At 41.0% G+C, this 12,667-nt stretch overlaps 1 protein-coding gene across 1 annotated transcript in view; it reads left to right on the top strand.

The window, feature by feature from the left end:
- TRPC7 (transient receptor potential cation channel subfamily C member 7) overlaps window positions 1-12,667 on the top strand; it is a 63,478-nt gene that overhangs the window by 27,313 nt on the left and 23,498 nt on the right. The window contains exon 3 of the mRNA XM_041482042.1: window positions 7,272-7,436. Coding sequence (XP_041337976.1) covers window positions 7,272-7,436 — 165 coding nt within the window. The remainder of the gene's footprint in view (window positions 1-7,271; window positions 7,437-12,667) is intronic.

The raw sequence follows: 12,667 nt of genomic DNA, 5'->3' as shown, positions 1-12,667 counted from the left end.
AAGTGCCTAAAATATCAAAGGAATCTTCAAAAGGGAGAAGTGTTATAAAAGCAGATAAACAATGGGTTTTTTTAATACACTCAGTGATTTTTTTTTCCCTCTTATTTGCATGTGGGCATATGTTTACCTCTTAATTCATGTGATCCTCTTTGGTGAAATGGCAGGGTACTTTTCACCCTTCAGGGGAAGAGCAGCAATATCCTGCTTTGACCTTTCCCTGAGTTTTTTCCACCCCTGCCAATGTTTGCTGATACTCCCACAGTGTTCAGCGACCTGCTGAAAAGGGATGATTTCATTTCTCCTTTGGTGAAGGCTTTGCTGGGAGAATCATGGCACTGCCTGTGCAGCAAGCCCAGCTTTCCCTCCCTCCCTCCCTCCCTCTCTTCCTCCCTCTGGTTTTGCTCAAGCACAGCAAAGCTGCCAAGGAAGCCTCAAGTCCCCTTCCAAACCAGCCCTGGCTTTGGTCCTGCTGGGAACACGAGCATGGCAAGCTCAGCTCAGGCTGTGTTTGTCTCTGAGGTGTCAGGAAATCTTTGTGATTATTCTGATGTACTTTTAACTTTCCAGATCACACAATGTGTGTGGTCCAGATCCCACCTGGTTTTTCCAATGTGTGGATCCCTGCAGGAGCACTGCTCCTGTGTTCCTGACACCACAGAATCACAGAATGGTTTGGGTTGGAAAGGGACCTTAAAGATCACCCAGGGCCAACCCTCCTGCCATGGGCAGGGCAGGCAAAAGGGGGAAAGCCATGTATGCCACCCATTTGCTGCCCCCTTCTTTTTCACTTGTAATTCGGGGGCACAATGTGCCGATTGAAACCCTTTGGATGACTCATTTGAATCAGCATTTTCCCTCAGATTTCTGGCATTTGAAGCATTACACACCCAGCTCAGGGTTCCTGTGAGCAGGTGCTGCAGCCTAAAATGTGTTAATAAATGTAGGTTTGCGGAAGCAAAGAGCTACATCAAAAGATAAATGCTTAATAATGAACCCAGAAAGGTTGCTTCAAGGACATGAATGCAGCTACATGATGGAAAGAGAAATTGCTCATCCCTGCCCCTGCCAGTGTTTCTTGACATCCCCTATGTTCTCCTGAAAGTCTATTTATGCAGCTCCTTTTTAGCTCACACTCAGTGATTAAACACACTGAAGTCTGCCATAAGGCTGACAGGGAAGGCACAAGCTGAGAGGACACGACAGGAGCACCTCAGGACTTTCTAATCCCAGGTTCATGTTGTTAGTTCTGATATGCAGGGTTTTATCTGCTTTCACTGCTTCACTGATGAGTTTGCCTTCCTAGCACAGCCCCTGGCTATTCAGTCTAGGGTACATTAGCAAAGTGAGGTGATCCTGTCTGAGTGGTTAATTCTTTTGCCTCAGTGGTAGATTTCTGTACTTTTAAGGGAAATAGAATTATTTCAGTAATAAAAGAGATACTGGTTTCTTTCTGCACGATTAATTCCAATCATCTGAGGCTGACCTCTGTCTCTTAGCTGTCTTGCCATAAGTTTCCTTATTTCTGCTGACACCATTTTTCTGTCCAAGATAGAGACTCTCCTCTCCTCTCCTCTCCTCTCCTCTCCTCTCCTCTCCTCTCCTTTCTCTGTTAAATATAATAGAAAATAAAAAATAAAAGTCTTTCTATTGCAGTATTTTCTATCAGAAGTAACTTTCTGTATGTTTATAAAATACAAAGGTACTTTATCATCTGTGGAGTGAAACTCCTGCTTTCATGAGCAACTATGCTAAAGAAAAAACCCTTATTCTGTCATAAGAGCTCAGAAGTGTTTCCCCACAATGCATATAACATGTTAAGCTACCAGAGAGAGCTGCCACACATCAAATTAAATAGAAATGTGGACAAGTGATCACTCAGTGTGGCATTCACAGTGTCTCTGAAACACCCTCTTTATTCCTGTATGTAAAACTCTTCCTTTGGGTCCTTTCAATTCTCACTGAAGTCTTCAAGAAACTTTTTTCCATATTCCAGACAAATATTCATGTCTCTTATTTAATCCTCTGTAGCACAGGACAGGGCTTTTGGAGGTGTCAATACTTACCTGAGTCTTCCACTGCCTCTCAAAAATGCTGCTTTGGTGGCTTCATTATTTGAGCTCATTGATGTGTGATTTTATTATGGATTTTTTAACCTTTTTTAACTTAAAAAGCTGTGTGACATAGGCTGGAGGGAAGAACAATTTCCTTCGTGTATCAGAGGTATGCACAGTAGCAGGAAAAACCACTGCCATCTGCTGGGATCCCAGGGCCCTGGGGCCAGCAAAGCTCCCACCGTGGTTTCTGAACGCAGAAGCACTGGAAAACATTTTGCTTGAGCTCACAGATCCTGATGCATTACCTTAGTGACTCTGCCCAGGAGATAAAGCACTCAATGCTTTTAAGTGGCTGGTTTTGGAGCCAGGCAATCCCCTCCACTGCCAGCGCTTCCATTTCAATCAGAGATTTCCTGCCCTTCTGCACAGGCCTGGTCACACTGCTCTTTCTTGTCTGCAGCACAGGAGCATCCACAGTTTGTCCCTAAAAGCCTCCTCGCCTCATTTTCCAGCACTGAGGAAGGAAAAGAGCATTTAATGGGAACATTGAAAAAGCACTGCAGCATTCAGTCCTCTGAAATTCAATATCACACATCAGCATTTGTCATTATGCTTTGAAGCATTCTGCCTTGAAGCTTTTGTCTCAAGCTCTGTCCTTCTCCATGCCTAAGTGTCTAACCAAAGCATTAGTGTAATCTTTAACTTGGTGTCAGTGCCCATGCCCAGGGAAGAGAGAAAGTTAAATGTAACATCTCTGAGGAGATCTATGATCAGTGTCTGAAATGTTGATAGTGAGAGGGCTGGCAGTGCCCAAGGGGTCACTCTGTGTTTCATTAATGTCTGATAGCAAAAACAATGAAAACTGTTCTGCTTGCTGTAAGCAAATAGCAGATCAAAACTCATTCATGCTCTGATCTTCCTGATCCTTAACTTGTTTTACCCTTATAATCAGAGTAAGATGATGTCCTGGGGTGACTTTATGATGCTGAATTGTATCCCCATTCATCTGTTTAGCCCAGAAATAGATTTTGTGCCTTTAAAATTAGATCCAAGAGCAAAGAGGGGGAGAGGTAAAGCAGTGAATTTTTTCGTGGCTGTATTCAAAACCAAAGAGCTTCAGCTCTGTGTGTTGTCTGTGTTGTCTGCACAACGGACAGGGAGCAAGAGAGAGCTCTCCTTGGATTTTAGTTAGGTTTTTTTAGTTATCTGAGGCTGGAAGTTTTTTTGGAACTGTTCAGCTGTTGTTCAGTCTGAGAACACCAGGATTATCATCCAGGCCCCCCCCAGGCTGCACTGCAGCTGGGACACCAGACCTGAGCCCCAGAGAGAACAAGAAAAAACCAAGGACATACCCACAAAAAAGACTCTGTCTCTCTCCAGTCCACAGAAGGACTTTCTGAATTTGCCATCTCTTCAGAACAACAGGTTCCATTGTTCAATATTATTAATCTTTTCACATATGTGAGTATTTTGCTTGTTAAATAAGGAGTGTTTTCCACTTTTCCCCGAGGAAATCTTTTCCCAAATCAGTGGCGGGGAGGGGCCACTCGAATTTGCTTTCTAGAGGAACCCCTTTGGAGGTTTTTCCCCACATTTGCCCTAAACCAGGCCAAAAACTCTTTTGGCGCCCAACGTGAGGCTTGAGAAAGTGGAAAAAACCTGCACTGATTGCGTTTTGGTTGTACTTACTCTGTACTGGGATAAAGCAGTCAGTAGCCATGCTGCTTGAATCCATAATGTCTCTCTGGGTGGAGGCCTTCATGTGGTTCTGGTCTCTAGGCTTTTTTGAGGTTTTAACACTTTTCTGGTCCCTGGGTTTGTTTTCTTACCTGGAGACAGCTCCAGTATTGTGCCTACATGTAGCTTTTACAGTAGAGGGACATGGATTAGAATAGCTATTGTGCTGGGCTCGAGGATTATCATCCAGGCCCCCCCCAGGCTGCACTGCAGCTGGGACACCAGACCTGAGCCCCAGAGAGAACAAGAAAAAACCAAGGACATACCCACAAAAAAGACTCTGTCTCTCTCCAGTCCACAGAAGGACTTTCTGAATTTGCCATCTCTTCAGAACAACAGGTTCCATTGTTCAATATTATTAATCTTTTCACATTTGTGAGTATTTTGCTTGTTAAATAAGCAGTGTTTTCCACTTTTCCCTGAGGAAATCTTTTCCCAAAAGATGGCGGGGTGGGGCCACTCGAATTTGCTTTCTAGAGGAACCCCTTTGGAGGTTTTTCCCCACATTTGCCCTAAACCAGGCCAAAAACTCTTTTGGCGCCCAACGTGAGGCTTGAGAAAGTGGAAAAAACCTGCACTGATTGCGTTTTGGTTGTACTTACTCTGTACTGGGATAAAGCAGTCAGTAGCCATGCTGCTTGAATCCATAATGTCTCTCTGGGTGGAGGCCTTCATGTGGTTCTGGTCTCTAGGCTTTTTTGAGGTTTTAACACTTTTCTGGTCCCTGGGTTTGTTTTCTTACCTGGAGACAGCTCCAGTATTGTGCCTACATGTAGCTTTTACAGTAGAGGGACATGGATTAGAATAGCTATTGTGCTGGGCTCGGTGATAATGATTTATAGGGAGTTTCCAAAGGTACTGGGGTTTGTTCAAGGTATGTATGGTTTGTGGTTTCTTCATCCTAACCCATGTCCTAGTTCCATTCTTTGGGGGTTTATAAGTAATTGCACCCAGTTTGTTAGAGGAGGAGCAGGGGACGAGGGTTTTCAGCCTTTCCTTTCCTTCTTCTCCTTTGAATCTGTTACATCACTTTTTTAGACTGTTCAGTTCTCCTGAATGTTAAAGAGACCACTTTCCTGGTATTTTATCTGGCAAGCTTCCTCTGCATGGTCTGCAGCACGTCTAGAGTGGGCTGGTATGTCCAGAGGGGCTGATGAGACCCCTGACCCAGGAGGGGACCCAGTCATGGGAAACCCTGAGTGGTGTGGGGAATGGGAGGATATGGGCCAACAGATGACAGAGGAACACCACCTAGGCTCTGTGGCACTCTGCCTGTCTTTATTGCCTTGTACAAAATAAATTGTTCCACTGAACTGGGTTTTATGGCAATTCCTTCTCAATTTTCCGATACTTGTATTTTTATTGTAGCTGTTTCCAGACACATTGAAAAAATGGACAGATTAAAATGTCTGGTGAAGTCTCTGAAATACCAACCAGAAGTCTTTGACTGTCTCATTGCCAAGGACAACTGAATTTCTTTGTTCAAATCAATCCTGAACAATTGCAACAGGAGGAGGAACTCTGGATATTGCTTGGGCCCTACATCCCAGAATTCTGCACATTCACCAGTGTCATTTCCCTTCCCATGAGTCACTATAAGTGTTGTTGAATTCATGATATCTGAAAATAAAATTTGCAAAAGGGATCAGCTCTCTACTGAGCTTCCTTCCACTTCATTTCTTTTGTCCATTTGCCAGGAAGATAACAAGCCCAAGCAGCATCAGGGCAAACATAAACACCAGGCTTTAGGAAATGCCTTCTTGTACTGCTGTCATCACCTCAACCTTAAACTTTAAATGCTCAGAAGGACTAGGACTCGTGATTTATAATTACCTTTTTTGAAAGCATTCTTTTTCATGAACGCAGCTTAAAAGAAAGCATATTAAAATGTTAATATCTCCAGGAAAAAAATTCTAAAGACAAAGGAGGTTAAAAGTACCCATCAATTTTCTTTGTTCTGATTGATTTATTCAGTGGAAGGGGCAGAGTCTCATTTTCTTTTTTTTTTTTTTTTTTGTCTTCTTTTTGAGAAAAGTAGACCCCAAAGCCTAATTCATCTCAAAAGCATATTTTAAACAGCTGCTAATGTGCTGTTATTGAAGGAAAAGTGTTACTGAAGAGCAATCCTAATTACTGTGCAACTGTATTTCCTCCTGAACAGTAAAAGTTCTGTTATGCAAACATCTCAAAAAGAGTCCATTAAGTTCCCAAATCGATCATCGTTCACAGGTAGTGAAGATGAAAGCACAGTTAGGATTTTCTCTGCTTTTCAGTCCCGAGAAAACTCCAGATGGCAGCTGAAATCCTCCAGCTGGGTGATCCAGGGCGAGGGGTGGCTGCCAGGTCCTTGTCCCTGTCCTTGTCCCTGTCTCTGTGGCCCCTGAGCCCTCAGCAGTCTCTGCTTTCCTCCTCTCTTTTTTTCTTGACCCCCTTCCTCCCCCATTCACCTCCAGAAAGTTCTACTCTTTGAAAGAGCAGAGCATTTTACGTTTCCCTCCCAGGAACATTTATTCATCCACAGAACTAATAAATGAAACCCTCAGTTTTACTTATGAAATTAGCTGCACCAGCAACATATTTATTTCTCATTTTTTCTTTCTATTCTTTTGCATTTTAAGTATCCTTCTTTGTGATTAAAATAGCCACATTCTAAATTCAATCAATTCAAAGAACAATATGAACTAAAGTTTAATCTTTTATTATAAAACTGTTAGGTAGGATCTGGTGGTGCTGTAATTTTGCCATTAAGAAACTGCCCTTTTCACTTTTCTGCCACTCACATTTTCTTTTACCTCTTTTATTTTTTTACTTCAGAACAGTAAACTGAAGAGTCCCAGTTACAGGGTACAAAACAGATACTTTCTGTACCAGAGCACCACAGCTTTTCCTACTGCTTTTGAATTTGTCTTTTTGTCCTATCAGTAAAGAATGAGCTGTCATATTTTGAAAGGCACTCAGAGATAAAGCATTTAAAGTAGCAAAATACCAGCCAGATCACATAATTTGCAGGAGAGCCCTGCAGAATGGCTCCCTTTGGGTCTTTACAAAGTGAATAGAACAATATAATATCAGCTGCTGTGTCAATGGCCTTGGCAAAGTCACCACAATGTTTTTCAGCTTGACTTCCAAGCCCCTCTCTGTGTCTTTTCTGAATCTCAGGGTACACTGTCTTACCCCGAGAGATAACTTGCTCAGATGCATTTTGTCAGTGCTAACCACTAATGGATTTTGGGGTTTGGCTCAGACATTCTGCTTTTTAGTCATACAAAAATAGCTTTTCTCTAGAGAAGACAAGGAGCAGAAGTGATGCACGTTCTGCCACCACCTGGGGCTCCTGTTTGCAGTTTTCTGTTTGTTTGTTTTATGGACAACAAAGACATGACCTGTCATGTTCCACGGGCAAGATCAGAAGGTTATTCCCTGAAATCTCTTCCTCTTCAGACAATGCCACTGATGTCTCTATTTCTGCTTTTCTTACAGTTTGTTGCTCACCCCAACTGCCAGCAGCAATTGCTCACCATGTGGTACGAAAACCTCTCAGGCTTACGGCAGCAATCCATAGCTGTGAAGTTCTTGGCTGTTTTTGGGGTCTCCATCGGGCTGCCCTTCCTTGCCATAGCCTACTGGATTGCTCCCTGCAGCAAGGTACAAACTCCTGATGGTCTGGGGGGGTTACAGGCAGTTTTACCCAGGGCCTGCTGGGTGAAACCCCAGATTTTTCCATAAAGATGTTGGGAAGTGATTCGTGGTATTCTCTAAGATTGGCCCAGGGGAGAGCAAGCTTGGGGTGTTGCTTGACAGACACAAATGAAACTGTCATGGTTTGAGGTTCATCTCTACAGAGAAAGAAGTGGGGTGGTGGGCAGAGAGGGTGAGGGAATGGGTGACAGTAAAACACAAGGAAAAAGTAATGTGTAGGAGATAACAACATAGGGGTGAAATGAAGAAAAAATAGAAGAGCTACCAAAACTGCAAATAACTAAAGGAGGAGATTCTTGTTTTAATTAACTCTGATGTTTAAATTCTTCTTTCATGCACTTTTTGTTATGGGTTCCTCCTTTCTTCAGGGCTCCTTTGTTACCTTTTCTCCTTCTTTCTGAGCTTGTGGTTTTATTTAGTGGAGCATTGTTGTGGGTTTAGTTAATGCAGCATTATTGTGGTTTTATTTAGTGGAACATTATTATGACATATGGGCCTGAAACTCTGGCAAGCCCCAGGCAACTTGTTACTGTTGCAGCAAGGACTAGACTTAATCATAAAATCTTTATGGTTTTGAGGGAAGAGATGATGCAATTTGGAGTACTGCTGTATACCTAAATATAGATTAAACTCTCCTGTGGAGGAGAGTTTGTTGAGACCTAGAGGTCAAAGGACCAAAGCCAAACATTAGCTTAGGTAAAATCTTGAGTTGTTTGTGGTATGAAGTCTGTAGGGGTTTCATCCTGAAAGAATCTGCTCAAACGTGGAGATAAATAAGTGTGTGGCTGAGTGATAAAGAGCTTTGTCACTGCTCTTGCCACAGAAAAAGGGGTGGCAGGGGAGAAGACCATTTTACATTCAGCAATAGCCAGCAACATCATCCCTTACAAGGCAGATGTCTTCTGCAGGAGTCTTGTCACAGATACTTAAACTTGATAAAAATGACCTCTGGCACTGGTATTGTATTCAGTCTTTAAAGCATCTTCTTCCACTTCCTCTAAAAACAGTGAGGAATCCTTTCTAAATGTATGAAACTCAAGTAGTTATAGTTCCATCAATTAGTATTGAGGAAGGACTGTAATTTGAAATACATATTAACACAATCAGAAAAGGTCCTTCAGTACATCTGAGATAACAAAACACGTTTAAGACTCGGTTTCCTCCAAAATGGTTCCAAGAGGAGTACTTTGTGTCAGAGGATATGAGGATGTAACTTCATCTCCTCGAGGTCTGTACCAACACAAAACCCCTCATTTTTCATGGGTACCAGCCAGGACTCAGAGGTGCTCACAGAGAAATTCATGCCAAAGCCAGGCTGTGCTGTGGGTGTTTTTGGCTGGGTCATAGAGGGAATTATTGTGTGGAATTATCACCTTGATTCCTTCATGTCAAACCGCAGTCTAGCCAGGATTTATGAAGCTGTTTAATTTCCTTCACCTCTGGTGAATGTGTTGGGAGTTGGCTCACCAGCCAAGAGCAACATTTGTGGTGCAGTCTCAAAATTAATATGGCAATAGTTGGGAAGAACAATTAGACTAGAAATAAATGGAGAATTTAAAACAAAAACATAAAAACTAAGAGGAAAGAAACTGAGACAACCTCCTGCTAAAACTAAAACAGTGTTACAGCAGAAGTAAGAAATTATTGAGAAAGTTACTTGGTTTTAATTTCTTGAGGTAGGTGTATTAAAATTTTAAAATGGGGGGAGGGGAATAGTTAACTTTTCATCAGCTCTGATTTCATTATCCTAAACCTTTCATGCATTCTCATTTTTCAATGTTCCTTCCTTTTCACCCCACTCGACTGTGAAAAACCACATGTAACCTTCTAGCACAAAGGCCAATTGAAATTTCTTTCAGACAGGTATTGTCTTTTAATGCATGGATTTGCCTTGATCAGAACAATATAGTCTTGATTTTTGATTGGGGCCTGTGATAGAAATAACTGAATCACAAACACAATTTTTTCCCTAAGAATTGGTACCTCACCCAAAATCATCACTGTTAATTTCAAGGGCTGCAGGTTGATCCAAGAGCCTCCTATCCTCTCACAGTGTAATTGCAGAAAATTCTACACAGGCAGCATATCCACTCTGAGCAGCCCAGTTTTGTCCTGGTCAACTTTACAAGTTTTTTATTTGGTTTTTACTGATGGAAGCAGTTGTGAGGTTTCACAATTGGGCAAAGAAATAATTTTTCCACAGTAATAATCAATTAAGACATTTAACTTAAATCAGGCCTGTCTTCAGAGACTCATAGGTGCCCAGGCATGAGTCAGGGGCTCATTTCTGGAACAAGGCAGTGAGAAGAATGGAGGAAATTTCTAATGTGGAATACTGCAACAGGAGCTGTCCTGAGCAACACTACTATGTGTCACATTCTTATGATGACCAAATTCTGCAGTTTCACATAGAGTAATAGAGGCATTCACATTCAAAATTCCTTCACTGATGTATCTTAGCTAGGAACATACTTTAATGCCTGTCCTCCCCAACAGAAAATTGTCTTTAATAAAGCTCTGTGGGGTTAGAAGGTACCGTACCAAGTACTACCAACAAAAAATTGGTGCATAGTATTGACTGGAGTTTGTACCTCAACCTTACATATTTTTAAAATTCAGTTTCACAGAACTGATTTATTAAAACCAGTTTTAGTGTCAGTCAGTCACTTCATGACCCATGAAATTTAAGCCTATCCTGTCCGGAAATATCCTTGCTGACTCATCCATGTCCTGGAGGCCGTGACTCTGAAATAAGCTGTTGCTTTTGATGCTGGTCTCCAAAACTTTTTTTTCATTGGTAATGAAAAGAGAAAAGACATTGGATAGAAAAATTGCACAGTCTGTTGCCTGAAAATGTAATGACAAGAGCAAGAGGGGCTGTTTGGATAGTCTGCTGAGCTTCAAGGTGTGTTTTCTTTCTCGGGTTGGTTGAAGTGCGCGTTCAAACATCACAACGCCGAGAGGTCACTCACACACAGCCCGCTCTCATTTCCTGAGACCACACTGGGGGTTTGTGGAGTGCAGCTCCCACTGCAACAGGCTCTGCACTGTTGAAGCACTGGAACTTTAATGGTTGCCTCTGCCCAAGCCATATCTGTACCTTTTGACCCCTAAAATACATGAGATCACTACAACAGCATCCTTCATGCTTCTGCTACAGGCACAGTACTGAGCTTAGTAATGGATTTTTCTTTATGCTTCTAGCCTTTTTTGTTCTCACCTCCTCAAGCTGAAAAAATTTGTAGTGATACCACACTATATATTTTTGTTTTGACATGAATGTATGCTTCATTATTTTTCTATCATAGAGATAGGATGCTAAGTAATGAAATTATCTGCTCTCTTAAGAATGAACCTTTGTATTCACACACTGTCAGTGTTTCTATCTTAGCGGTAACAGCCAGACACTACCCTGCAATCCTGGTTTGATGAAAGGTGGTACTTTGATTTTCTAAAAAATCAAGAAATTTATACACTCATGCAGTTACACACCTTGAGTTTAGCTGTATCATGTTGTTTGAAAAATCTTATTGTCATAAAGCATGAGACTGGCTGGAGGAATTGACACTTCATAATTTATTTATTTTTAGAATATTTTAGTCTACACCTTCTGTAGCTCTTAGCTAAAAATTAGATTTCTGAGAAGATATAGAAAGCGTCAGCTCAAAAAAATAATGGTAAGCTTTCTGCAGTAATAAATGGGACAAATGGCTGATGTTACATTAACTAAATGCAGATTTCTGTTAAATCATGAGAGAAGTAAGGAAAATTACCCACAGAATTCATTTGGTTCTGTAATACATGGGATTATTTCTCTGATAACTGAGACTATGCTACTTTAATCTAAGGTATTTTTTTATATTTCTATAGACAGCAGGAAAAGTCTCTGTGGAGACTCAAAAGGTATTGCTTTTCTTCTTTTAGTGAATTCAGGGTAGAAATGAGTCTCATACAGATTGCAAATGCACTTTCTTAAAAACTTCTTGCTAAGGATCCATGGCTGATGTTCCACTTTACTCTTGCAATCTGAACTCTCTCAGGTCATAGGAGGAAAACTGTGTGATTTCAGACCTATCCTACCACCCCCTGCAGCTCAGTACTGAAATTATAAATTCTACTACAAAGCAAAAATCTACACATCAACCATAAAGAACTGTTGAGAATGACACCAATGGTGACAGCACAGGAGGTGAACCAGAGCTGTAAGGGTTGAGATTGGTTTTAACAATTCACCCACTCCTATGTCTGCCATATTATTCCAAGAAAATATTAAATAAACTTGGGTTTCAAGTCAGTGCAATATCTACCCAACTAAACATGTTCTTACTGACCTCAGAGAATGTTAATAAGGACCTCAGGAAAGAGCAGATATTTTCATTTTCTTTAGTGGAAAGTCTCTTCAGTATTTAGAAGCATGCACATTTTCCAATAGGATTTCCTATTCTGTCAACTTTATAAAATATTTTATTGACATTTTATAAACTCTAATAAGAAAAACAAATAAACCCCAGAATCCTAATACTTCCTTTGAATTTCTGCTAGACCTAGACACCTCTGCTTTTGAAATATTTCCTGTCCTGCCATAAGCAGAGACCAGGGCTCCTTGGAATTAATCTGCTATTGGAGATAAATACAAAAACAAATCATTTTCTTTTTATGTCCTTTTTCCTATGAAGTTTTATTATCAAATCAGTGGATATTAAGAAAAAATGGATGATATCTTGGCATCAGTATGAATCAATGAGTAATAAACTGAAAAAAAAAACCCAATTGGCTTTGAGGAGAGTTTGGAAAGACCCCATCCAGGCCAGCTTTTCCATTGCTCCCTGTTGTGTCCAACACTACAGGCTTTGACCCTACTGCTCCTGAAAATGCTTCTACTCTTTCCATCATTCTGAAGTAATGTTTTCTTGGGTCACAGAAAATTTAAAATTTAAAGAGTGATATTTAAATTCATTAACCAAGAAAGCTTGTCAAGAAGAGCAGAACAATTATCTGTAGTGAAGAGACCTGCTGCTCTTGTTCTTGGCTTAGTGTCTTGAAATAAATCCTTGTATTCTGGGAGTAATTCTCCAGCTTTGGTACTAATTATGAGAGAAGACTATCATAGCAAAGATTTGAAAAGCATTACTAAAGCATATTTAAACAGAAGGCTATTTCTTACACATTGATAATGA

This window comes from Pyrgilauda ruficollis, unplaced genomic scaffold, assembly GCF_017590135.1.
Source record: "Pyrgilauda ruficollis isolate IOZ18807 unplaced genomic scaffold, ASM1759013v1 scaffold57, whole genome shotgun sequence".
Taxonomy (NCBI): Eukaryota; Metazoa; Chordata; class Aves; order Passeriformes; family Passeridae; genus Pyrgilauda; species Pyrgilauda ruficollis.
Note: the sequence above shows the minus strand (reverse complement) of the source record. Positions and strands in the feature narration are given on the sequence as shown.